The 25,324-nt window shown below is 50.2% G+C and overlaps 1 protein-coding gene across 2 annotated transcripts in view; it reads left to right on the plus strand.

Moving 5' to 3' along the window:
* TRAPPC9 (trafficking protein particle complex 9) overlaps positions 1-25,324 on the plus strand; it is a 555,131-nt gene that overhangs the window by 149,234 nt on the left and 380,573 nt on the right. For both annotated transcript variants that reach the window (XM_039232979.1, XM_039232980.1), the window contains one exon: positions 1,586-1,738. In XM_039232979.1, coding sequence (XP_039088910.1) covers positions 1,586-1,738 — 153 coding nt within the window. The remainder of the gene's footprint in view (positions 1-1,585; positions 1,739-25,324) is intronic.

The raw sequence follows: 25,324 nt of genomic DNA on the forward strand, positions 1-25,324 counted from the left end.
AGACGTTTCCTACAGAGAAGGGGTTCCTAGAAGGGGAGACGGGAAGGTGGCCCAGAGGTGGGAAGGGCAGCACGTGGCCCCCGCACCTGGGCCTGCAGGGTCTGGGGGCGGGGGGGCCCTGAGGTGAGAACCCAGCAGGGCCTCCCCCGGTGGACGCAGGAGGGGCCTGTTTTAATGACCTCCCGTCACCTGGTCGGTGAGGAGAGGTTCCTGCCCCGGCGTTACGGGGACGCCCGAGCACATGACACCTGGCACGGGGCACAGGCGGTGACAGTTTCTAGTCACACATACAGCCTGGGTGAGGGGACAGTGTGTGCACGTGGGGCCACGTGGGGCTGCGGGAGGCGGGCCCTGTGGTCACACGGGGGAAGGCGCCCCGGTCCCTGTGGGGGACATCGTTGGCCTGTTTGAGGCCATGTGCGGGGCTCGGCCACTGTGCGGGGCCAGATGCGGGGTGAGGGCAGCTGCTGGTGAGGCTGGTCCCGGCCCCCTGGTCCCCCCAGATGCCGAGGCAGCACGTGACACTGGGCCTTGATTTTAGGCCTGAGGTGGGGTTGTCTGGCAGGTGTGGGAGCCACGAAGGCGACACGGCTGCTTCCACCTGACACAAATGGGCCCCCTCCTCCTGTCTCCCTTCCTCCCCCTCAGTGCATTGGTGTTTACAGTGCTTCACACACACTGCTTTGCTTAATTGATAGAACAGCCCTGTGATGTGGGAGTTGTCACCCCATTTTACACACGAAGACACCTCGGCTTAAAGGAGTCATTACCCTCCATCTGCTCCAGTCAGAGACGAACGGCATCAGGCCCCAGGCCGTCTGAGCTGACGCGCAGGGTCTGCAGGAGAGCGGGACGCCCCTCTGCGGGTGGGTGCCCGGCTCGGCACCCAGGCCCGTGTTTCCGATTCTGAATTCTTGTTTCCCGAGAGGCTCTCCTACTGACTGTGCTTCTCCCACTCACACGGATCTGTTTCCCTGGATGGTCCTTGTCGGGGGGTGGGGGGGGTGGGGAGGGAGGCTCAGGGTAGTTCTGGTTCCCGTACGAGCGCAGGGGTGCGCTGATGTTGCCAGCGAGGGGAGACCGCGAGGCAGGGGTGGAGGTGAGCTGGCCCCAAGCTTGGTGCTCTGTCCCTCTTTGTGCGTCACTCACGGACACAGGTGATTGCCTGGCAACACCCACGGGTCTGGAGTTTTCTTGGTACTTTGATCTATCACGTTTATATACTTTTTAAATTATTTTTTTAATATTTTAAAAAATATTATTTTTTATTTTTGAGAGAGAGAGAGAGACAGAGTGTGAGTGGGGGAAGAGAGAGAGGGAGACACAGAATCCGAAGCAGGTTCTAGGCTCTGAGCTGTTAGCACAGAGCCCGACCCGGGGCTCAAACCCACAAACGGTGAGATCATGACCTGAGCTGAAGTCGGCCGCTTAACTGACTGAGCCCCCAGGCACCCCGATCCATCACATCTTAAATGGTTTGCCTTTTCCTTTTCCTTCGGGAATGGATTGGAATTTCCTGGGGGGGGTCGGTAAGTCTCATGTTGCCTCAGGGATGCCGTCATCACTGCTGCCATTGTCATTGTAGAAAAATTGTATGGTGACCTCTTGAGCTGGAACCTGGAAGAAACCCTTGCCCAATTTCCTCTGCAACCTGGGAAGGTGGCCACTTTCGTCCTCAACATCAAGGTGAAGCTGGATTTCTCGTGCCAGGAGAACCTCCTCCAAGACGTCAGTGACGGTGAGCCCCCCTCACCCCATGAGCTCCCCCCCATCTTAACCAGAATGGAGTGGCCCCTCCGTGCTTGCTGCTCCGCTGCTGTAGCCTGCTCGCCAGTCGGTTGCTCGAGCTGCGCGAGACCCGTCCTGGGCCTTTAGTTTGAGTTTGCCCACTGCTTTCTGTACAGATCTGAGAGTCATATGGCTACGTTTTAAGCTGAATCATTTCTTAATTTCACAGTCTTTGCTGTTCTGTGCTCATTTGCCAGGAGGTCATCTTAAATTGGTGGAGTTACTGCATTTTTTCAAGTATAACTGCCGCGATCTAATTATCTGTGACGCTAAAGTTCTTCAAAGTCTGGTGGTTTCTGTAAGGAGGTGGCGTCTGGGGGAAATGGGCATTTACACTTGCAGCTCTAGGACTAGCCGACGTGGAGTAAGATTTCACAGATTGATTGTATCCAGTTATGACGGAACGTGTGCTTTCCTGCGTTGGTTTGGAGGCATCGCGGTGCGGGTTAGTCAGCTCAGGCCGTCTGTCTGCACCACGGAAATGGAGTTCCCGCAGTTCCGCAGGCTGGGTGTCTGGTGCCAGCATGGTGTCCCCTCGCCTTCCCGCAAGGGCACCAGCCCTGCTGGATTCGGGTTTCACCCTTGTGGCCTCACTTAACCTTTATTGCCCCTCACAGTCCTGTCTGCAGACACAGTCACACGTGGGGTCAGGGCTTCAACACTTGGATTTTGGGGCCGCAAGCGTTCAGTTGAAGGGTGTTGTTTGAGACAGCAGACTCTGCCACTAGAACTTCCTGTGTTACTTGGGGTCAGCGACTTTGGCTTGTCTATGCCTTAGTCTTCTAGTGTCTAATGACCGTTCCTGGGGCTGTGAGGATTCCCCGGGAGCAAGGTGAGGGCTCAGCACATGTCAGTTACACTCTGTCCCGCCGTTGCCCATCTGGAGCCGGACACGACATTTAACTCTCTCTGATTGTGAGACAGGCGCTGGACTAGGCCCCTGGATGACAGAGAGAGTGAGGGTGTGGCCTGGAGAACAATGAGAATGACAACAGCTAATATTTAAGAGGTTTACGTAATCCAACCACTTAATCCTCGCAGCAGCCGTATGAAATAGGTGTTATTAATATCTCCATTTTACAAGTGAGGACGTTAAGGGCCAGAGAAGTTGAATAACTTCTCAAAGGTCACACAGCTAGGAAGCGACAGAGCTGGGCTGTGAACCCAGGCAGCTGACCCAGAGTCTGTTAACCCTGCTCTGGCCCCTTGTTGCCCCCAGAGGGTCAGCCAGAAAAATAAATATGGGATTAGAGCACCCTGAGACTCAGGGACATGATGAGATGCAGCTCGCTTTACCTGGTGGGGACCTGTAGGGGCTCCCAGAGCTGCTGCGTGACTTGGGCCTCAATCAGCAAGTTTCTTCAGTGAAGAAAAAGCATGGCCCCCCAGGCCTTGCAAGCAACTGGCTGGTACAGAGGCTCAGAGGCCTGTCAGTTATGAAGTGGGTTTTACCCGCAGGTACTAGATGTCTGTGTGTCTGTCTCTCTCTGGGGATGGGACTCTCTTATCCAGCCAGTCTCTTCCAGCCGTACCTGGGTGCTTAGGAATGGTGCTGACGGGTGCTTAGGAATGGTGCTGTCCTGCTGAACACGGGAGATAAAGCTTAGTTACGGTTTCGTGTTCTCACAGCGGGGAATTCTCTCCTCTCCTCTTGCCCCTCTGAGGAGTCTGCAGCCATACTGGCCACCTGTATGGAACATGTCCAGCTGTCCTGCCCCAGGGCCTCTGCACGGGCTCTGCTCTTGCCTGAATTGCTTTCCCCCAAGTCTGCAAGACCCACACCTGGTGTTCAGAGCTCAGTCCAGAAGTCTCCTCTGCAGAGAGGCCGCCTTCACCGCGTCAGCGGGACCAGCGCCCCCTCCCGCGTCATCCTTGCTGCTTTGGAGGGGAGTTTCAGGGAGCGGGACCCCATCTGTCCTGTGCTCACCCTTTCTGGGCTGTGATGGAGAGAGAGCTGTTACGCAGGATGTAGTCAGGATGAGTGAGCGAGCGGCTCTTCCCCCTCCTTCCCCTCCAGTGGGGGCTCCACCCTTATGACCTCATCTCAGTGTCAGCGCCTCCCAGGGGCCCCACCGTGTAGCCCTGTCGCAGCGGGGGTTAGGGCTTCACCCTAGGGATTTGGGGACGACACAAACGTTCAGTCCGTAACACGCCTCATGAAATTTGTTCTCCTGTATTCTGTATATCTGACCACAGCGAGGCTCCTCGTATGATACTAATATTTGATTAAAATTGTTCGTATGTTATTAACACAGGTAGGAAAGCACGTTTGCTGTTGGACACTTTACAAACTGTGAAAGTGTCAAGTGGACCTAATATTATACCAGGACTTAGTATCAGATAGGATGGGTTCTTTTCTGCGTGTGAGCTGCTTGATAGCATCAGACTGCCTTGCTCGGCAAGTAGACAGAGGGCTACACACAGAGGTTCTGACTTGTCTTTTTCCCCAAGAAGGGAGTTTGGCCGAGTAAACGGTGCCTGACACTCGTCCAGGGAGTGTTTGATTAGATGTCGTCCCCAGGGCCTGTCTGGGCAGGTAGACTTCCAGCCGAGCTACCTGGCTGTGCAGGGAAGGACAGGACACCGACTTGGCTGCCTGCTGAAGGTGGCGTGCTCTCCCTGAGAGACAGGAGGCCTCGGGGGGGACCCCAGCTGTCTTCGTTTTGGTGGCTGTGTGAGTTTATGTGCTCAGGCAGGCCTAGTTTGTCATGTTAGTGCGTTCCTACCTTTTATGGCCTCTGCTGTTCTAAGCTGAGAGTGAAATTGTAATCTGAGATTTATAGTCTAGGAATACGTTCTCCTGTCCTTTAAAATCAAACCGGATCACAGGGAGCTAGGATTATGATCTCTAAGTTGTTTGTAACTGTGGGGCTGCCCTGATTTCCCATCTGTTGGTGATAGCACGTGTGTGAAGCAGAACGTGGTTGTTACTAACTCGATGCCCTCCCTGCTGATAATGGTGAACAGACGCTCTGGCTGGTTATTTCCACGGCAGATTGTAGAATTCAAGGCACAGAATCTCAATGGCCACAACCAGGGCAAGTTTTATAGAGGAACAAAAGATGGGCACCAGGGCCCACAAAAGACCGTTCCGGAGTACACTGTGATGTGTAGTTCAGGTGAAGGAGTCAAGAACTTCAGGCACAAAACAAATGAACAAAAAAGAAACAAGAGAGAACCCGCGCCCCCGGCTCTCACACACACAGGACGCACCAGTGCTGGTGGCAGGGGTGGGAGTCGCCGAGCTGGGCGAGCACCGGGCGGCGGGCGGGAGTGTTAGACCCCCGTACGTGTGGCCCTGCTTGGGGACACCCGTAAACTCGGTGACAGGGGCTTCGTGGAACTGGGAGGCGACCCGTGTGTGGCTCTCAGTCTGACACTTTCAGAAACCTTCATCTGGGAACCGCTTGTGGACCCAATTTGCTTTTCCAGCATGGACTCAGATTAACTATGGGTACCTAAGTTAGATGCCATTTGAGGAATTTAGAGCAATAAATATAGCTATCATGCTAACCAGGGTGCCGGATTCAGTGTGCGTCGTGGACACTCAGAAGAGAATTAGTGTTTATTGAGCAAAGTCAGAGGCTGCATAGAAGCCTGGGCCGGCCGCTTTATTTGTATACTTTCTATTTAACCTTCCCAGCAGCTCTGCAGAGTAGATGGTTTTACAGAATGAGTCCCATTTTGTAAAAACAGCAGGAGGACTGTTCCAGATTAGAGGAGATTGAGGAGAAATCCAACATGACGTGCCGGATGCGGTCCTGGTCACATCCTAGGTTGAATGAAAATGCTCCAAGGACGTTTTTGGGACATCTGTGTCCTGGACGGGGCACGGGAGCAACAGACACAGCTGAGGAGGCGAGGGGCTCACTCACCCTCTCCCCGTCCCCCAGGGAAAAGTCGTGGGCGGGGGCCTGGCCCCTCTCGGGGCTGGGCTGGCTGTGCACATCAGGGTGCTTTGCAGGGAACGTGGCAGGAAACTCACTCCTCCACGATGGCGAGGCCGCTGTCTGCAAAAGTAGTTTTAAACCGTGTAATTATTTTGATGGAGATGATGTTGGTATTGGTATTCTGAAACTGTGTGGAATAAAGTGAGTGATTAGTTTTGTGGCCATCTGATTCTAGCATCTGGTCTTGAACTAGGATTCTTGTATGGAAGAAAGGAGGTAACAGATGTGAGATAGTAGAGATTAAGTAAAGCCTTTTATTCAAGTCTAAGGACTTGAATAAAAATACCAGTCGAGTTGTGAGGTATTTAAAAATCAGTCCGTCTGCCCTGTGTACTGCCAAGGCCTAGACACTGAGCGGCCCCAGAGCAGGGAGTTGTCCAATTCTCATGTCACCGTCTGGAAACCCTCCTCCCGACTCAGAGAAGCCAGGGCTCCTCGGAGAAGTGGCCGTTCCCAGTCTGAGGCCGGAAGTGCAGGAAGGCAGTCTTGGAATGTGGCTTGAAGGCTGTAGCAGGGCCGCTGTCAGAGGAGGCTGGAGTGGTGTCAGGAGGAGCCGCCCCAAAGGCGCTGCCACTGACGGCCTGAGGGTCACTAAGGATGACAGCTGTTCCAATCCCGCATTCTTCGTGCTGCTGGAAAGAATTTGCCGCCTTTGCAGATGACAGGGAACCAGTTCACTATTTTGCACGTGGTCAGCAATGAGTGTTTATTCTCTCTTTCCATACCCGTGCACCGTGGGACAGCCCAGCAGTTGATGAAGGGGTCTCCCTTTACCCACATGTTCCAGGGATGATGGGATTGAAGTACCTTCATTTTACAGTCCCTGGTAGGTGAGTGGACCAAGACAGCCTCATAACAGTAAGAGACAGCCGGACGATATGGTCCCCCTGCGGGGAGAACACGCGCCTCCCAAAAATTCCACCTGAGACAGGTCCGCCTCTAGGTCCAGCTACCAGTTTATAGGACGACAGAAAAACCTGTCCAATGACACCAGTCCGGACTAGGGTCAACTCTACAGCCCAGTGACGTGGTTATTCAGCAGGTAAAGCAAAAGGCGACACAGGGATGAAGTCGGGGGCAGCTTGCACAGCAGGGTGAAGGTATCTGCGCCACTCAGTGACACGCGTAAAGATTATTAAAATGGTAACTTTGGCATTATGTGTATTTCATTCCCCCCAAAGAGATCAAAGGTCTTCCTGTAGTGAAACTTGGCTAGCTTAAACTTAATACAGTAAATTTAAACAAAGTATTAGAAAATACACAGCACAACTAAGGCCAAGCACCCATGGCTTCCTGCTCAGTAGCAGGACAGAGAAAGCACAGAGATGACTGCCTTGGAGTCAGGGCAGGGAAGATGCTGTGATGGGGCGGGGCAAACCCAGGCCACACCCCATTTCTTGAGCTGCGTGGTGGCTCCAGCGGACCTTCGTTAAGCAGCATATGTTTACTTCATGCAGCTTTTACGATACAATGGTTTTCAAACAACAAAAACATTAGAAGCAGATTCATAATTCATCACACCAGATTGAAAAACTTTTTTTCCAAGGAGTTTTTCATCAAGGCGTTGTCCTGAACATCAAGTCAGGCTGTTGCACCTGCCTTTCTCCTTGGGGACGTGTGAGCACAATGAATTTCCAGCGACCTCGGCCGGTGAGCACCTCGTTTTTCCTGGGGTTGATGCTCTGGGTGAAAACCGTCATCCAGGGCTGCTGCTCCTTGACGGTGAACGGAACCATCTCCTGCTTTGGTTTCCTTTCTGATCAATTAATTTGGTTTTCTCTTTCTGTACACTTTTTGGCTCTCAACTTTTTTAAGAGAAATTTGATCTTTGCTGACAGTTTATGTTGGATGTGACAACTGACTGTGGCATTTGACTGTGGGCCCTGGTGACACTCAGCATCCCAGACCAGGGGAGACTAGATGGCACTGTCTAGTAGTTTGTTCTGCCTCTGGGGAACCCAAGTCCCAGAAGGTGGAATGATGAGTTCAAGGCTTGACCTAATAGCACCAGAGGCCCCTCTCACTGAGCGTTTGTTGGATCGTTCTGTGCGCCTTTCCTCCTCAGGGAACAAACGGAATGTTTCCAGGCGCACGCATGTAGTGGCTATAGAGAAGGAATGGCTGTCATGGTTCTATGGACAGTTGGAGCCCGGAAACCTCCGTGGTGGGCATGTGGTCCTAGTACATTTATGTGTCTTAACGCCCTGGGCAGGGTGGGGGGAGGGAGAGGCCGATGCCAGACCCTGCCCTTCAGGGTAGCTGCTGCTCTTGCATCCTGACAAGATGCCGGCTTGACCAGCTGCCTTTGCTCAACGGCCTTCATTCAGACTCTTGCCGTTGGACACTGTGGGAAGACAGTGCCTGTCTGGTCATGGAGGGCCCCCCGCCTCTATCATTCAGAGACCTGGGATGGGCCTGCGCCTTGTCGTCTGCTGCCCGTGTGCTGCATTCCCCGTCCTCTGCCCCCTCCTGCACACCTCCTCTCGGCACATGGCTTCTCTTCACAGAGGCCACTGGGCAGGGCTCTCTGCTTCCTTCTCGTGTCTGGAGTATGTGTGTTTCCTTCTGCTCCATCCTGGAGGAAGTCTCTCCTTTTTTTTTTTTTTAAATGTTTTTTTAATTTATTTCTAGGAGAGAGAGACCGCGTGAGCAGGGGAGATTCAGAGAGAGAGGGAGTCACAGACTGAAACAGGCTCCAGGCTCCGAGCTGGCAGTCAGCACAGAGCCCGACCCGGGGCTCGAACCCACGAACCGCGAGATCATGACCTAAGCGAAAGCCGGACGCTTAACCGACTAAGCCACCCAGGCGCCCCAAGAAGTCTCTCCTTTAATCAGAGGCAGAGTCTTTGACATGCGTTCAAGGATCCTCCCTTTGGGCCTTTAAATTTGACCACTGTTTTTTTTTTTTTTTTTTTTTTTTAATTTATTTTGAGAGAGAGAGCACGAGAGGCGGGGAGGGACAGAGAGAGAGAGAGCGAGAGCGAGAGTCCCAAGCAGCATGAGCCTGATGCAGGGCTCAGACCCACAGACTGAGATCATGACCTGAGCCAAAACCCAGAGTCAGATGCTTAACCAACTGAGCCACCCAGGCGCCCCCTGACCACTGTTTTTAAGTCACAGTCTGGGGACAACATGCCCCAGAGGCTGCTTGATACCATGCAGATTCCTCGGCCTACCAGCCCTTCCCAGTCCTTCTCCGAGGGCGCTGGGCTGGGGTCTGAGTTTCCTACAGGGTCCCTGGGACTCCTCCACAGCGAGGCTGGAACAGTTCTGTGCCAGTCCCTCAGCAATTATGCTCAATCTCTTTCTTAAAATGGAGATATCCCAGAACAAGCCCTTTCACCCATGGGTTCTTCTCTTCCTTGTCCCTGTCCTCCCCAGGCCAGGGCCCCACTCATCAGCCCCCTGACATCTGGGTGCCCCTTGGTCCCTCCAGACTCACCCGCACTGGCTTCACTCTGGCTGTATTCCAGCTAATGACATTCCTAAGTGGGTCCTTTGCCCTTTTTTTTTTTTATGTCATTGTCCTACATGATTTTAACAGCACTGTGCTGAGCCTCTGAAATCCTTGTCTGCTCCTGAGTTGCACGGCTATGGTGTTAGCTGGCTTCCTGACATGGTCACGCGGCAGTGCCCGAAGCTCACGTGTGTTCCCGTAAGCCCTGTTCCACTGCAGCTCCCTGCACACCCACTCCTCGTCCTCTGCTCCCTCCGTGGACGAGAGCCGTCGCCGTGTGCCCAGGAGCGGGCTGCTCTGTCACTGCTAAAGCCCCATCCGCTCACATCCCCGCATCCTGCCTCCCCTGCACCTGCTGATCTTGTAAGACCCACTGTCCTCCTGAGCCCTGCCTGCCTTCTTGAATCCATCTTCCTTTATACTGTCGATTTTTCTCAGAGACCAATGTGCTCTGGCTTTGGCATGTAAGGCCCTGTGTGATCTGGTCCCAGCCCCGCCCGGCCTTGTTTTTGCTGCTGCTGTTCTCTCGCATCTCCCTCTGTGGCCGCTCTGAAAGGCTGCGCTGAGCTGCCGCCTTTTCCTCCACCTGGAGCGCCCGCCAGCCCTTACCTGCGAGCCCCAGCTTTGCTCACCTCCTCTCTAGAGGCCTCTCCTGGCCTCGGTGTAAACTTGGCCACTTTGAATGCTCTCAGTTTCTCCCACACTGTTCCTGAACCCCACTCTGGGCCTGGCTCAGAGAAGATTCCCAGCAAATGGTTCTTGGAAGAGGGATGACAAGCGTATTGTGAGCCGCTTTGAGTGGCCCTGACTCTGAAGTCAGGTAAAGAGAGCTGTGTGGGCGGGGATGTTCAGGCATTGGTTTCTGGATGCAGGGCCCTTGGATGGGGTCTAACTGAAGGGTGAGGTGACACCAGAGGGTGGGGATGGGGGCGCCAGGACAGGGGACTCCGTGGAGACAGATGGTGGGACGGGCAGGCTGTGGGGCCTGAGCCTGTGGTAAAGAGCCTGGGGCTTTATTGGGAGATCCGGGTGGGCCACAGAGAGCTTTTTAAAAAAATTTTTTTTTAATGTTTTATTTATTTCTGAGAGAGAGAGAGAGAGAGAGAGGGAGAGAGACAGCGTGAGCAGGGGAGGGTCAGAGAGAGACGGAGACACAGAATCTGAAACAGCTCCAGGCTCTGAGCTGTCAGCACAGAGCCTGACGCAGGGCTCGAACCCATGAACCGTGAGATTATGACCTGAGCTGAAGTCGGATGCTCAACTGGCTGAGCCACCCAGGCGCCCCACGGAGAGCTTTTTAGGAGGCCACTGCGATGGAGACTGTTTTGAGAGAGTGAGTGGGTGGATGCACCTGGGTGTGGTGGGTGACAGGCGTCACAGTTCAAGGGTAGGGCCCGTAGGTGTGGAGCAGGGGAGAGCCTGGTTGGCTGGGGAGGAAGGCCTCCTGCAGGAAGGAGGCTCAAAAGGCCCACCCTGGCCTCCTTCCCTGAAAGACTAAGTGTGTTTGCAGCACAGACTTGGTAGCTGGTCCAGCAGTGTGCTGAGTCCTGTCCAGTTTATTCGTTCCCCGGGGAAGAATGCATCTCTCTTGCCTGAAGTGCCTCACACTTATGATGCGTAAGACAGGCTCTGCCTGTGGGAAAATGGGGTGCCTTTGTTCGTTGTCCTGAGTTGGAGACTTGTGTAAAAAAGCCCACTTTTACATTTGTCGTTTCATTATGTTTGGCTTCTTCACAGTTTAATGAACTTATCCTCGAGGCCAGGCGTGGATTTCGAGAGCAGCGGGCCGGTGGAGACCCCGCACCCCGTCGAGCCCCTGCCCCAGCGCTGTGCTGTGAAACGGGGGCGCCGCTCCGTGTCCTTGTCCTGGACTGTCGTTCTCTCTGAAAAGAAATAGGAGGTTTTAGAAACCTCAGTCCCATTTTTCTAAAGAAATCAAAGGTGGTTGGAATCTTGATGCCATAATATTTCTTTTCTCTTTACAATTTCTAGGTGCCTAGGCTTTCACAGGTGTGATTTCGAGGGCGGCCGAGGATTTTACTGACTTGGGGCTGTTTTCTGAGGCTAGAGCCTCCCGTACCGGGGGCGGAGGGGGAGCACGGAGCCGTGTTCGGCTGTGTGACCGGGACACCTCCTGTTGGTTTTCTCTGACCGCCCCGTAACCCTGGGAGGAGGGGCTGCCACCTCCTCTGGCTGCACGTTGGCACCTGCCTGGGCTTCGTGCCCGCAGCTCCGTGGCCCCTCTGTGCCGGCACCGTTCCCGGCTGCCGCAGCCGTGTCTGAGCGGTCGGTCTTCCTCGAGACGCACGTCCTAAGGGCAGCGTCTGGTGTGTCTTGTAATCCCAGCGCCCGCAGCCGCCCGTCACTTTCCTCTGCCGCGGCTCCCTCGCCCCTCCCCCACGGCACACGGGTCTCCACGGGCTCTGGCCAAGGCCGTCTTGCACTTGCTGAGTTCGTCGTCTCTCATCTGCTCACATGGCTTCAGTAACCGTCCCCCGCAGGCCAGGCTCCCCTGCACTCTGGGTCCGTGTATCTGATTGACCACGTGTCCCGTGAGGCCCTTTGCTCTGGGGGGAGGTTTGGCTGGCGGCAGGTCCCCATTCCCAGCTGTGGCGGGTGTCCAGCGTGCCCTCGGGCGCAGTCTTTGCTGTTCGTCCGCTTGCAGGTCAGGGCTTTGATCTCACGGGAGAGCGGAGAGGCCAGGGCTGGCGTGGTGGCCGGCGCCCCCCTCCCGGCCAGCTCAGACGAGACGTGGTGTCAGGATCCTGCAGCAGCCCCCAGGAGCTCCACGCTCTGGGGGCCCGTGCAAGGCCTTACCCAGTACCCTGGCCGTTTCAGGCTGAACCTTGCTCTGGTGTCCGGCAGAGGCCCGCGCAGGCAAAGGCTGGGGTCCTGCTCCTCGCCTGCGGCTGCCGGGCAACAGATTGCGGATTAATTTTCCCTGTGACTTCAGTTCTCTGATCAGTTCAGGAAAAGTTGTTTTTCAGGGTCCGGTGCTCAGCATCTTCGAGCTGAACTCAGAAATGCGCCTGCTGTGGGCTAATGCACACCTGCAGTAGTTTTCAGGTTGTGTGGCCATTTGTCACATGACCTGCTTTGGTTTTGTGTTCAGTGGGTACCTGCTCCCTTTCTGAAGGGAGAGGTTGCTGACACACTGGCCACCAGCCTTCTGACTCACAAACAGTGACTTCACAGCTCAGTAGCTCAGCCAAGGGCAAGGTCTGCTTTCCCGGGAGCCCTCGGGAGCACATCTCTAGGTGAGAAAAAGCTTCAGAACACCCTGAAGCTGCGGTCTTGCCTCAGATGTCCGTTTGGCAACCTGTGGAGGTGCCCTTATCCCTGGCCCAGTGCTCACCCCGCAGCGGGGAGGCTGACTCGGTTCTTGGATTTAAATTCAGGTTGGAAGATAACTTGCTAAACCCCCAGGGTGGAATGAAAACCCAGGTGGTGGTCATTTATCAGCAACAGGTGATCCTTTGTAGGCCCCTAGAGCTGAAGCCTTCCAGACCGTTGATCTCACTGCCCTCATTACTGCTTTCCCAACCACGCTGGTGCTGGCTCTCTGGGAAACAACTTGGGTGGCTGTGCAGTATAGGGAATTCAGGAGGTTTTGCTTTTTGCAAAGAAAAAGAAGTGATTAAAAAAAATTTTTTTTTAATTTTATTTATTTATTTTTATTTTTGAGAGAGAGAGAGAAACAGCATGAACAGGGGAGGGTCAGAGAGAGAGGGAGACAGAATCTGAAGACCGGCTCCAGGCTCTGAGCTAGCTGTCAGCACAGAGTGAGAAAGGAGTGACTTTTATGGATCACAGCAGGTCGGTTTACTGTTAGCTCCTGTTGCTCATTGCATCCAGTCTTGGTAAGTTTGTTTTTAAAGTCTCTCTGTCCCTCGTGACTGTTTTAACATTCTGATTGGCATCCCACCTGTTCACTGTGCTCCCCTTTCTGTCTTCCACGTTGTCCCCATGGGCCTTTGTAAATTTTTTTAAATGTTTATTTATCTCAGAGAGAGCAAGATAGAGCCAGAGCCAGAGCGTGAGTGGGGGAAGGGCAGAGAGAAAGGGAGACAGAGAATCCCAAGCAGGCTCTGGGCTCAGTTCAAACTCATGAACTGTGAGATTATGACCTGAGCCTTAGTCAGATGCTTAACCGACCTAGCCACCCAGGCTCCCCCAGTGGGCCCTTTCTAAAGCAGCATCTGACTGTGGTCTTCTGTGTGATTTCCAGGGTCTTGGCGTTGACCTCTGGATGAAGTCCCCAGGATGGCTTGTGCGGTCTCGCTGTGGCTGCCTCTTTAGCCTCCTTGCCCACCCTTGTATTTCAGAAATAGGGGCTGACTTGGGTCTGATGTGCCGCGCTCTCTGAGGCTTACTGTTTAAGAACAGACCGGTGGTTCTCAGACTTTCTTGCACTTGGGGGTCGTGGGGGGGAATCTTTAAAACCTCTTCCTGGCTCCCACCCCTCAACATGGTGACTTGACGGACATGGGGTGTGACCCGGGCATCTGGGCGTTTAAAGTATTCCAGATGAATCTTCCGTGTAGCCGAGTCTGGGAACCGTTGATAGGGACCATCCTCCCCGTTGTGAGGAAATGTCATCCTAGTCTGAGGTCAGTTGTTTGAGAGTCTGGGCTGCTTTGGGCAGATCCCGCTGCTGCGTGTTTTCCATTTCCTGTGAGAAATGTTTTGACGTCAGGTAGGGCCCGTCTCCTCACTGGATTGTTGTTGAGGTCCTGGGATATTTTCTGTCCTTTACTCCTTTATGTAAATTTTAGACTCAGTTTGTCGGGTTCCTCCGAGTAGTCTGTTAGAATGCTGAAGGGGCTGCATGGATCTGAACATCAGTTTGGGGGAAGTTGGCATTTTTATGAGGGCCTTCTATCCATGAACATTGTCCTGTCCTTTGTCTTCTCGAATGTGTCTCAGTAACTTTCTCATTTTCTTAATGAAACTTTTAAAGAATTTCACTAGACTTATTCCCAGATACCTTATTTTTGTTATAACGGTGTGGAGCCCTTTTATGGAAATATAACTTACCTGCAATAGGAAGCACACACAGCACGTATACAGCTGGGTGAAGTACTTCTATTCTCCTTCATCCTGGCACCCACTGCCCAGAACTCGATGGGATAACTTCTACCTGTCTGGTGTCCATGAGTCTTGTCACCAGTGATCATCCTGCACAGAGATCACTGTAATTGTGACTTCTGTCATCATAGGTTGGTTTTGCCTATTCTTGACTTCCTGACTTTATTAAGGAAGAAATACAGTTGACATTCTTCAGTGTCTTTTTTTGGCTTTAAACAACATTAATTTATTTAAGTTCTGGAGGTCAGATATCCCAAATCAGTGTATGTGTTTTTTTGCTTGTTTTCCTACTCAACATTATGTCTGAGATTCATGCATGTTGGGTTTGTTTGTTCCTTTCTATTGCTAGATGCTGTTCCACTGTGTTAAAATACCACAATTTATCCACTCGCAATTGGCATTTGGGTGGTTTCCAGCCTTTGGCTGTTGTGAATGGGTATAATTTTCTGGCACAGGTACTGGGTAGACATAAGGCCACGTAAGCCTCTGAGTGGTTTTGCTGGATCATAGATCTTATGTATGTTTAGCTTTAGTAGATTTAGAGCCATGCAGGATTTCTTCCTTTCTTTTTTCTTTTAAGAAAGAAAGTGTGAGGTGGGGGGAAGGGCAGAGGGAGCTAGAGAGAGTCTTAGGCAGGCTCCACTCTTAGCACAGAGCCCACCAACCTGGGATCATGACATGAACCGAAATCAAGAGTCAGATGCTCAATAGACTGAGCCTCCCAGGCACCCCCCACTATCCAGATTTTTCAATGTGCTTTTTTTGATTTACACCCACACCATCTATCTGAAGGTTCTTTGCTGCTCCAGAGCCTTCCCACCATTGAGTATTGTCAGTCTTTTAAATTTTAGCTGTTCTGATCCACGTAGTGGCATTTCATTGTGGTTTTAATTTGCCTTTCTCACCTAACCAAAGCTGTTGCCCAGTAAAAAATGACATTTCACACGAGTGCATATCCGAATGATAAGTAAGCCCCTGAAGGGTGTACAGTTACTGGTTTTATTTTTTTGCAGCTTTGAGATATGATTGCCAGAGAACATCGTAAGTTACAATGTGCTGATTTGATTGATTCCAAAATGATTACCATCCATAGTGAGAGCTAACATCCCTAACATCTCTATCATCATACATAATTAGTGGGGGTTTTTTTGGTGGTGATTACATTTTAAGTTTTTATTTAAATCCCAGTGGACATACAGTGTAATATTAGTTTCAGGTGCACAACAGTGATTCACAACTTCCACACATCACCCAGTGCTTATCGGTAGTGCCCTCCTTTATGCCCATCAGCCATTTAACCCCTTGCCGCCCAGCCACTCTGCTTCCGCAACCCGCAGTTTGTTCTCTGTCGTTAAGAGTCTGTTTCTTGGTTTGCCTCTTTTTTCCTCTCCCATTCACTCATTTGTTTTGTTTTTAAAATTCCACATGAGTGAAATCCTATGGTATTTGTCTTTCTGACTTCATTTAGCATAATGCTCTCTAGCTCCATCCGTATTGTGGCAGATGACAAGATTTCTTTTTTTTTTTTTGTGGCTAATATTCCACTGTGCATATATATATATATATATATATATGTACATGTATGTAGTGTGTGTGTGTGTGTACATATACCACATCTTATTTATCCATCCATCAGGTGATGGACACTTGTGCTTTTTCCATAATTTGGCTATTGTAGAGAGTGCTGCTGTAAACATTAGGGTGCATATATCCCTTTGAATTAGTATTTTTATATCCTCTGGAGAAAAACCTAGTAGTGCAATTGCTGGATCACAGGGTAGTTCTATTTTTTAACTTTTTTTTTTTTTTTTTTGAAAGGGCACGCACGCAAGCAAGGAAGGAGCAGAGGGAGAGGGAAAAGAGAGAGAACCCAAAGCAGGCTCCATGCCCATTGTAGAATCTGACTGGGGCTTGATCTCATGAACTGTGAGATCATGACCTGAGCCAATATCAAGAGTCTGATGCTTAACAGACTGAGACACCCAGGCACCCCTATTTTCAACTTTTTGTGGAACCCCCATACTGTTTTCCAGAGTGGCTGTACCAATGTGCATTCCCATGTGGTGAGAACATTTAAGATCTATTTTTGTATCAACTTGAAGCATGGAATATAGTATTGTTAAACATAATCACAGTGCTCTGCACTAGATGCCAAGAATATATTCATCTTCTCGTTGAAAGCTTGCACCCTTTGACCAGCATTTCCCCATTTACCCCATCTCTCAGCCCTTGATAATCATGCTTCTTTTTGTTATTATGAATTTGGCTCTTTCTGATTCCACACAGAAGTGATATCCTACAGTATTTGTCTTTCTCTGACTCATTTCACTTAGCATATTGCCCTCAAAGTTGATCCATATTGTCACAGATCGCAAGATTTCCTTCTTTATCATGGAATACTAGCGGATTGTATATAGACCACTCATCTGTAGATGGATATTTAGGTGGATTTTGTATCTTGGCTATGACGTTAGAATAAGCATGGAAGTCCAATAACTCCTTGAGATGCTGTTTTCATTCCCTTTGAATCTATACTCAGAACTGGCTGGATCATATGGTAGTTGTAAATTTTTGAGGAGTCTCTGCACTGTTTTCCTCAGGGGGTGCACACCAATTTACATTCCCACCAACACGGTGCAGGGGTTTCCTATGTTCCATATCCTGGCCAATTCCTCTCTCTTGTTTCTTGATGACGGCTATCATAACCAGTGTGCGGTGATGGCTTACTGTGGTCTGCTCTGCATCTCCCTGGTGTTTAGTGGCGTTGGCCTCCTTCTCATGTACCTGTTGCCGTTGGTAGTTCTTCCCTGGGAAAATATTCAGTTCTTTTCGTTTTTTTTAAAGTGTTACTTATTTTTGAGAGAGAGCATGACCAGGGGAGGGTTAGAGAGAGAGGGGTACAGAGGATCTGAAGTGGACTCTGCACTGAGAGCAGCGAGCCTGATGTGGGACTCGAACCCATGAACTACAAGATCATGACATGACCCCACGTTGGATGCTCGACTGACTGAGCCACCCAGGCTCCCTCTTCTCATTTTTTTAAGAAGTTTATTTATTTATTTTGAGTACATGTGAGAGAGTGTGTGAGCAGGGGGAGGGGCAGAGAGAAAGAGAGAGAGAGAGAGAGAGAATGAATGAATGAATGAATCCCAAGCAGGCTCAGCACAGCCAGTGCGGAACGCGACTTGGGGCTCAAAATTAAAAACTGTGAGATCACGACCTGAGCCGAAATCAAGAGTTAGATGCTCAACTGCCTGAGCCCCCCAGGTGTCCTGGTTCTTCTTTTTTTTAAATCAGATTGTTGATTTGTTATTTAGCTGCATGAGGTCTTCATATATTTTGATAGTAACCCCTTACCGGGTAGATGATTTGCCTTTTCATTTTGGTCATAGTCTCTCTGGCTGTGGTTAGTCTCTCGTGCTGACTTTTGCTTTGGTTGCTTGTGCCTTAGTTTCCTTTGAAGACATGGCTGCCAAGACCAATGCCGCGGCGGTTTTCTCCTGTTTCCTTCTAGGAGCTTCATTGCTGGACTTCTTCTGTTTAAGTCTTAATCTCTTTTGAGTTAATTTTCATGCCTGGTGTGAGATGAGGCTCCAGTTTCCTTCTTCTGCACGTGGCTGCTTTCCCCAACAGCACTTACTTGGGAAACTATCCTTTCCCCACTGAGCATTATTGGCTCTTGTGTAAAATACTAGTTGACTGTCTCTGTGGGAGTTTATTTCTGGGCTCTCCGTTCTGTCGCTGTAGTGTGTGTGTGTGTGTGTGTGTGTGTGTGTGTGTGTGTCTGTTTTTATGTCAGTGCCATGCTGTTTCGATTACTACAGCTACACCATATAGTTTGAAATTAGGAAGTGGGATCCCTCCAGTCTTGTTTTTTTTCTTCCGGACTGCTTTGGGTCCTTGGAGTCTTCTGAGGCCATATGCAGATTTTAGGATTGCTTATTCTTTTTCTGTGAAAAATGCATTGGGGTTTTGATAGGGCTTATATTGAATCTGTAGATGGCTTGGAGTGGTATGGAGATTTTAAACAATATTCTTCCAATCCACGAACAGGGGATCTCTCTCCATTTATTTGTGTCCATTTCTTTCATCGAACTTGTGCAGTTTTCAGTGTTTCAGTTCATTCACTTAGTTAAATTTATTCATAGATGTTTTCTTGATTTTAATGCTATTGTGAATGAGATTGTTTTCTTTATTTTTCAGGTATTTCATTGTTAGTGCATTGAAAAGCAACTGACTTCGGTATACTAATGTTATTATCTCGCAAGTTTATTAAATTTGTTGAGGAGTGCATGGGTGGCTCAGTTGGTTAAGCGTCCGACTTTGCCTCAGGTCATGATCTCACAGTACGTGGGTTCAAGCCCCGTGTCGGGCTCTGTGCTGACAGCTCAGAGCCTGGAGCCTGCTTCTGATTGTATATCTCCTTCTCCCTCTGCCCTTCCTCCACTCACACACACACACTCTCTCTCTCTCTCTCAAAAATAAACATAAAAAATATTAAAAATTTGTTGATGAGACCAAATGTATTTTGTTTTTTATCCTTTGGTTGAGTTTTAAGGATTTTCTATATTTAAGATCATCAGATCATTTGCACATAAAGCCAGTTTTAGTTGTACCTTTCTGATTTGGGTGCCTTTTATTTGTCTTGCCTGATGGCTCTGGCTGGGACTTCCAACTCTAGTTGAATACGTGTGAGAGTGGACAACCTTGTCTTCTGCCTGCTCTCAGAGGAAAAGCTGCAAACTGTAGCCATTGGGTGTGGTAACTATGTGCTTGTCCTATATGCCCTTCATTATGTTGAGGTACATTGCTTCGACATTCAGTTCTGAGGGTTTTTATCACGAGAAGATTTTGAATTGGGCAAATGCTTTTTGTGTATCTACTGAGATGGTAGGCTTGTTCTCCTTCATTCTGTTAGTGTGGCTTATCACCTTTATTGATTTGTGTACGTTAAACTCTCTTTGCATCCCAGGGATAAATACTACTTGGTCATGGTATATACTCTTTCTAATGTGCTGCCAAATTTGGTTTGCTAATTAAAAAAATTGTTTTTTTAATGTTTGTTTAATTTTGAGAGAGAGAGAGACAGAGCATGAGTGGGGGAAGAACACAGAATTGGAAGCAGCTCCAGGCTCTGAGCTGTCAGCACAGAGCCTGATGCGGGGCTCAAACCCACGAACTGTAAGATCATGACCTGAGCTGAAGGCAGCTGTTTAACTGACTAAGCCACCCAGGTGCCCCAGGTTTGCTAAATTTTTTAAGTTGATTTATTTTGAGAGAGAAAGCACTAGCAGGGGAGAGGTGCAGCGAGAGGGAGGGAGAGAATCCTAAGCAGGCTCTGCACTGCCAACGTGGAGCCCGATGCGGGGCTTGAACTCAAGACGGTGAGACCATGGCCTGAACTGAAGTCAGTCGCTTAATGGACTGAGCCACCCAGGAACCCCTACCAGCGTTATATCAAGGATTTTTGCGTCTGGTTGCAGCAGGGATATTGGTCTGTAGTTTTCTGGTTGTGTCTTTGTCTGGCTTTGGTACCCAGGTGATGTGTGGGCTGGGGAAAACAGTTCTTCATGCGTGGGAGAAAGCCTTGTGGCAGGGATGCCTCAGTGGCCCAGTTGGTTAAGTGTCTGATTCTTGATTTCTGCTCAAGTCATGATCTTCTAGTTTGTGAGATCAAGCCTCACACTGGACTCCATGCTGAGTGTGGAGCCTGCTTAGGATTTTTTCTTTCTTTGTCTCTGTTCCTCCCCTGCTCATGTGCATGGGCTTTCTCTCAAAATGAATAAACTTAAAAAAAAAAAAAAAACAAAACCCCAAAAAAGCAAACCTTGTGGCAGCAAGAGCAAAGCAAGTTCATGGAATATACATTTTTGGAAAGTGTGTGTATGTGTGTGTGTGTGTGTGTGTGTGTCCCCAGGTTAGTCCTTAAGAGTGTTTGTCCGTAGGTAAGAACACCAATTTGTTGGAGAAGAAAGGTTTTGTGGGATACCGGGGTGTAGCTGTGATAACTTTTTAAATTAATGTTCCAACAGGAAACTGTCAGGCTTCTAGTTTCTGTGACTCGGCTGGCTGACGACTGAGGTAATGACATTGCCTGTGTTTCAGGGATGCCCCGTGCTCACAAGGTGCTGTGAAGTGTACACGAAACATTCACGCTGTGCTTTGAGTTTCTTGTTTCTAAGAGGAGAACAGGCACATGTCATTGTTCGCGTCGGGACACCACCGCTCTCCCTTGATTATCTTGTGGAAAGGCATTTACTTCTAATTTCAAACTCTAAGTACTCTGGTTTTGTTTGCCGGATTTTTATCCTAAAATAACATACACTAATTGAGCTTGTTCTACGGCTTTCTTTGGAGAAATGATGCTCATTTATTTGTGTTTCTCAAAGTAGAAATGGAGTAGTATTGTGTAAACAAGATGTAAAAGCTGAAAGACCCAGAGTGGAAACCTGTGACTCACTCGTGCTGTCGAGCAGGGACCCGGGACGTCTCCCCCAAGGTGGGGGCAGGTTGGCAGAGCCAAGGCCCCAGCTCTACGTCAGATCCGGTCAGCAGTCCGTTGTGGCCAGACGGGGATCCCCTACGGTTGGAACCAGGGGTCCCCTGGTCCCGTGGGACTCCTCCTCTGTGTGCGTGCAGGGAGCAGGCCTGGGCCAGGGGGGACGGGGGCCCTGGGTCACCCCACAGCTGCTTCGAGAAGGACAGAGAAGGGCCAGGTCACCACACTGCATCCTCCTGCTAGTTGTCCCCAAGGTCCTGGCCAAGAACTTCACTGTCTCTGGGTTGGCCCAGCAAGGTGACGAGGAGCACAGCTCTCATCAAAGCAATCCATTCTGGCTGCCTTGTTCTACAGAGAAGTGGCTAATTGGTGTCTTGGAGTGTAGTCCAACACTCTTTAATGAGCATTTACATTGTCCTGTTTCTCCTTTTTAGAGGCCATGCCGTGTTCTTTCTCAAATTGCCTGCTCATTTTTGACGGCCTCTTCTTCCTTGTTCTTTTGAGTCCTTGGGATTATTTGCAGACATGAATAGCTCATTAATAACTGTTTTGGAAAATCAAACCTATACTAACCATATGACCCAGACATTTTACTCCTAGAAATTTAACCAAGAGCAATGAAAGCATATGTCCATATGGTGACTTGGACACAGGTGTTCAGAGCAGCTTTATTTGTAATAAAAACTCAAAGGAACCTGAGTGTTCATAAATAGCTGAATGGGTAAGCAAATTATTACAGCCATTCATTGGAATACTATTCAGCAATTAAAAGGAGTCAAGCACGGATACATTAGTAGGTTGGAATTAGTCTAAGAGGAGTATGCTGCGTGAAAGAAGCCTGAAAGAAAACAGTGTGTAATGTGTATGATTCCATTGGGATTAACTGCTGGAAAATATGAACTTCTCTAGGGTAATAGCAGTGCTTATGTGGGGCGGGGAGGAGGCTTGGCCTTGGGGAGGACGGCAGTTGGGGGGTGGATGCAGGGAAGCTTAGCTGATGGATATGTTATGTTCACGGTCTCCATTTGCAGTGATGGTGTTATGAATGTCAGCTCCTCCAGTTGGATGCTTTAGACTTTGGTGGTTATTCTATGCCAGTCACATCTCAGGAGGGGTGTTAAAAGAAAGAGCTGAGGTAGGGGACGGGGCAGAGCTACAGACCGCCCAGGGAGGGTGTCCCCAGGGAGCACCTGGGAAATGGGAAGAGCCAGGCTGTCCCTAAACAGGACCCCAAGTGTGGTCCTAGACACAGGTGGGTGGGGGAAACGGTGATGGGAGATGGGCTGGTCCTCCCCCCTCCTCTGGTTGTCTTCTGCTCCCTTGGGGTCGGCTCCTCAGTGGGGAAGAGGCCAGGCAGTGGGTGGTACTGACTTGTGAGGAGAGGGAAGACGCAACCAGGGGCCGCCTTACTTGGGAAAATGGTGAGAATGGGCCCCAGGCATGCGGTTGTGTGTCAGCCTGCTGGGCACAGTGCGTTGCTTTCCCCATTGACCTTTAGCTTCAGGTGCCCCTGTAGAGAAGGTAGACGGGGGTTTAGCCTGGAGTGGGGCCTGGTCTGGTGAGTACGAGGCAGAGCAGGCAGGGAGAGATGGGGACGGTCTTGGGGGGGTTGTAGGTACAGACGAGGTATCCACAGCTGTGGCCCAGCCGCCAGCCCCCGGCCTGCTGCCTGTCTTGGTGTTACTAGAACACAGCCACCTTCACGTGTGCGTGAATGTTGGTGGCTGCTTATGCCTGGCAGCCAAGCTGAGTAGCTGTGGCCGAGACCCATGGCCTACAGGACTCAAGTGTTTACTCTCGGATTCTTCACAGAGGACGTTTCATGACCTGTGGTTTGACCGTGGAATCTAAGGCTGGAGAGAGTGGGCAGGGATGTAAGGGAGCTGATGGATAAAGAAAAAGTACAGGGAGTAGATGGGAGTTTTCAGAGGTCAGAACAGGCTTTGGAGCGGGAGTGCAGGAATAAACGAGTGAGCAACCAGAAAATGAAAAGCAAAGGGCGTAAGTATCCCCAAAGAGCTCCTGTGCGTGGGCCGCGGATAGCAGGCTGGGAACCAGAGCACATCATGTGCTCAGTGGGTAGTTACTAGGCATCAGGTACGTGAAGGTTCCAAAGGTCCGTGAGCACAGGGTATAGGGCCTGGCGTTGGGAGTCATTACAGGATCAAGACGGGAGGTCCAGCAGAGGGAGACCAATGTCAAAGCGGGGCTGCCGTGGGTGTGAGGACAGTTTTGTCTGAATGGTTTATGAAGGCTGCTGTTTCAATGTGAATTTTCTTTCTTAAGCCTGTCCTAAAGTTTCTGAATGAATGAACTCCCTGCTTTCTCTATGGAAGTTGAGGATGAGTATTGGCTAATTTCTGAGCCAAATGCTTCTACTCCTTCAGTTTTCTTAAGGATATTTTATGACAACCAGATGGGCTTTTTTTTCCCCTTCAGTGCACCCATTGATTTTAAGAATAAATGAAATTGCATCTTCAAAATACGTCCTACCTGGAACAGCATACTCTCACAAACTCCCCCTGGGAGACTGGTGTCTCTTTTTGCTTTTGTAAATGTATTTTGTCCTAGTTATGTTTTATTCCACTTCCTAAAACTTGTCACAAGGGAAATTTATACTCCGCCTTAAGCATTACTTTCTTTGGAAAGTGTGCAAAGATGGACCCATTGCTTGAGGAGATCCACCATTAGAAGTGCACACTGAGCCATTGTGAGGCTCCCTACGAGGGGTTGAGGGCTGCGTGGTGCACAGGAGGATGCGTGGTGCACTGCACAACAGTCTGGTGGCAGGCTTTCCTGGAAGCTCACCGGGGAGCTGAAATGTGCCGTCGTGGTTTTGCCGGGTGGTCACCAATGCGACCGTCCTGAGTTCTGGCTCCACGTCTGATGAACTGTGCACTTTAACTGATGTAACTCTTCAGCTGCCTCCTCTGTAGAGTGGAGAAGACGGCCCTGCCCTGCAGGGAGTGAGGGGCCTTCGATGGCCCTGCCAGGGCCCGGCACGCGGATACCCCGTCACTGCTGCTGATGGTTGTGACTGCCATCTGTTTCTGCCCCACGGGTCCCACTTTGGGCTGCCCTCCTCCCAAGCTGTCACGGCGGTCGTGCTCGAGCTGAATCCAGGAGCGGTTACTTCTGCGTACAGGAATGCGTCTCTGAATAGCCCTCAGAAATGCTCCTAACAGAAAAACTGAGCACCATAAACAGTAGTTTATAAACTATGAAATTCTCTCAAGCTCCACGTGATTCCTGGTGATCGAGCAGAGTCACCCCGTTCTCAAATACCCCGAGAACCCCCTCCTCTCTGGCCTTCCGACGAGGCTGCCTTCCTCTGTTTGTAACTTTTTTGGTCTTGTCTTCCCAGTAATTGTCATGCCAATCTGTTCTCAGTTCTATTTGTGACGGCCCGTGCTGGCAGAGAAGCTGCCCGAATGAGTGAGCGGAATTTTCTCTCCTGCGGCCCAGCCCAGCTGGCGAGCCGCGTCTCCACGGCGGGCGGGGGGCTGGCTCCGTCTCTTCCCTCACCCCCTCTGCAGCCGCTCCTTCTCTCCAGCCCCATCCTCGTATGGGCCGAGGGCTCATCTTCCGACCTTCCGAAAGCTCCCTCCCTTCTGCCTCTGCTCATACTTACGCATTCCCTGTCTTTTTCACCTGCAGTTGGATTAGAGGGCAGGATAGTCTATAAGGAAGCTGTGGAGTGGCTTTTGTAGTATTTTTTGTGCTTGAAGATGATAGGTTTTTGAGGTTTCTTTGAAGTTTTGAGGCCTGTGTCCAAAAAGGAGGCGCATTTCAGATCTAATTTTCAGCTTTTTTTGCTAAGTGCATATCCTAGATCCTTCTAGCCCAAAGATGTGGCAGATTTATATTTTCATGGATTATCTTGGGTTGGTTCCCATTTTCAAGCCAAGAAAACGGACGTTCATAGGGTTGTGTGACTTGCTCAGATTTACTCAGTGTGGTGGGAAGGAGACCTATATCTTCATAGTGTATGATTCAAAGGAAGATGCCTCCACCCTCTGCTTCTCCTGTCTAGAATTTATACACGAATCCACGTGTGCCCCTTCTGGTGTCTCCCGTCTGGATCAGCCACTGTTGGTGGGATGCTTCCATTTCTGGTCATGGCTGGCTGTGGGCCCCCCTGGTCCTGCCAGAACCGGCTGGGTAAAGGAAGAAGGAAGGGAGGAGTGGCTGGCTTTACTACCCGCCCGCCCCCCCCCCTCCCCCCGCCAGGGCTCTGGATCACTTGGAGAAATGGAGACCTTAGCAGTGTGTTCGTGTGAAAAAGGACTCATCTCTTTCTTTCTTTCTTTCTTTCTTTCTTTCTTTCTTTCTTTCTTTCTTTCTTTCTTTCTTTCTTTTTCTTTCTTTCTTTCTTTCTTTCTTTCTTTCTTTCTTTCTTTCTTTCTTTCTTTCTTTCTTTCTTTCTTTCTTTCTTTCTTTCTTTCTTTCTTTTATATTTTTTATTTATTTCTGAGAGAGAGAGAGACACTGTGAGCAGGGGAGGGTCAGAGAGAGTGGGAGACCCAGAATCTGAAGCAGCTC

The sequence above is a fragment of the Hyaena hyaena genome, unplaced genomic scaffold (assembly GCF_003009895.1).
Source record: "Hyaena hyaena isolate Hyena2069 unplaced genomic scaffold, ASM300989v1 scaffold_69, whole genome shotgun sequence".
In the NCBI taxonomy this organism is placed as follows: domain Eukaryota; kingdom Metazoa; phylum Chordata; class Mammalia; order Carnivora; family Hyaenidae; genus Hyaena; species Hyaena hyaena.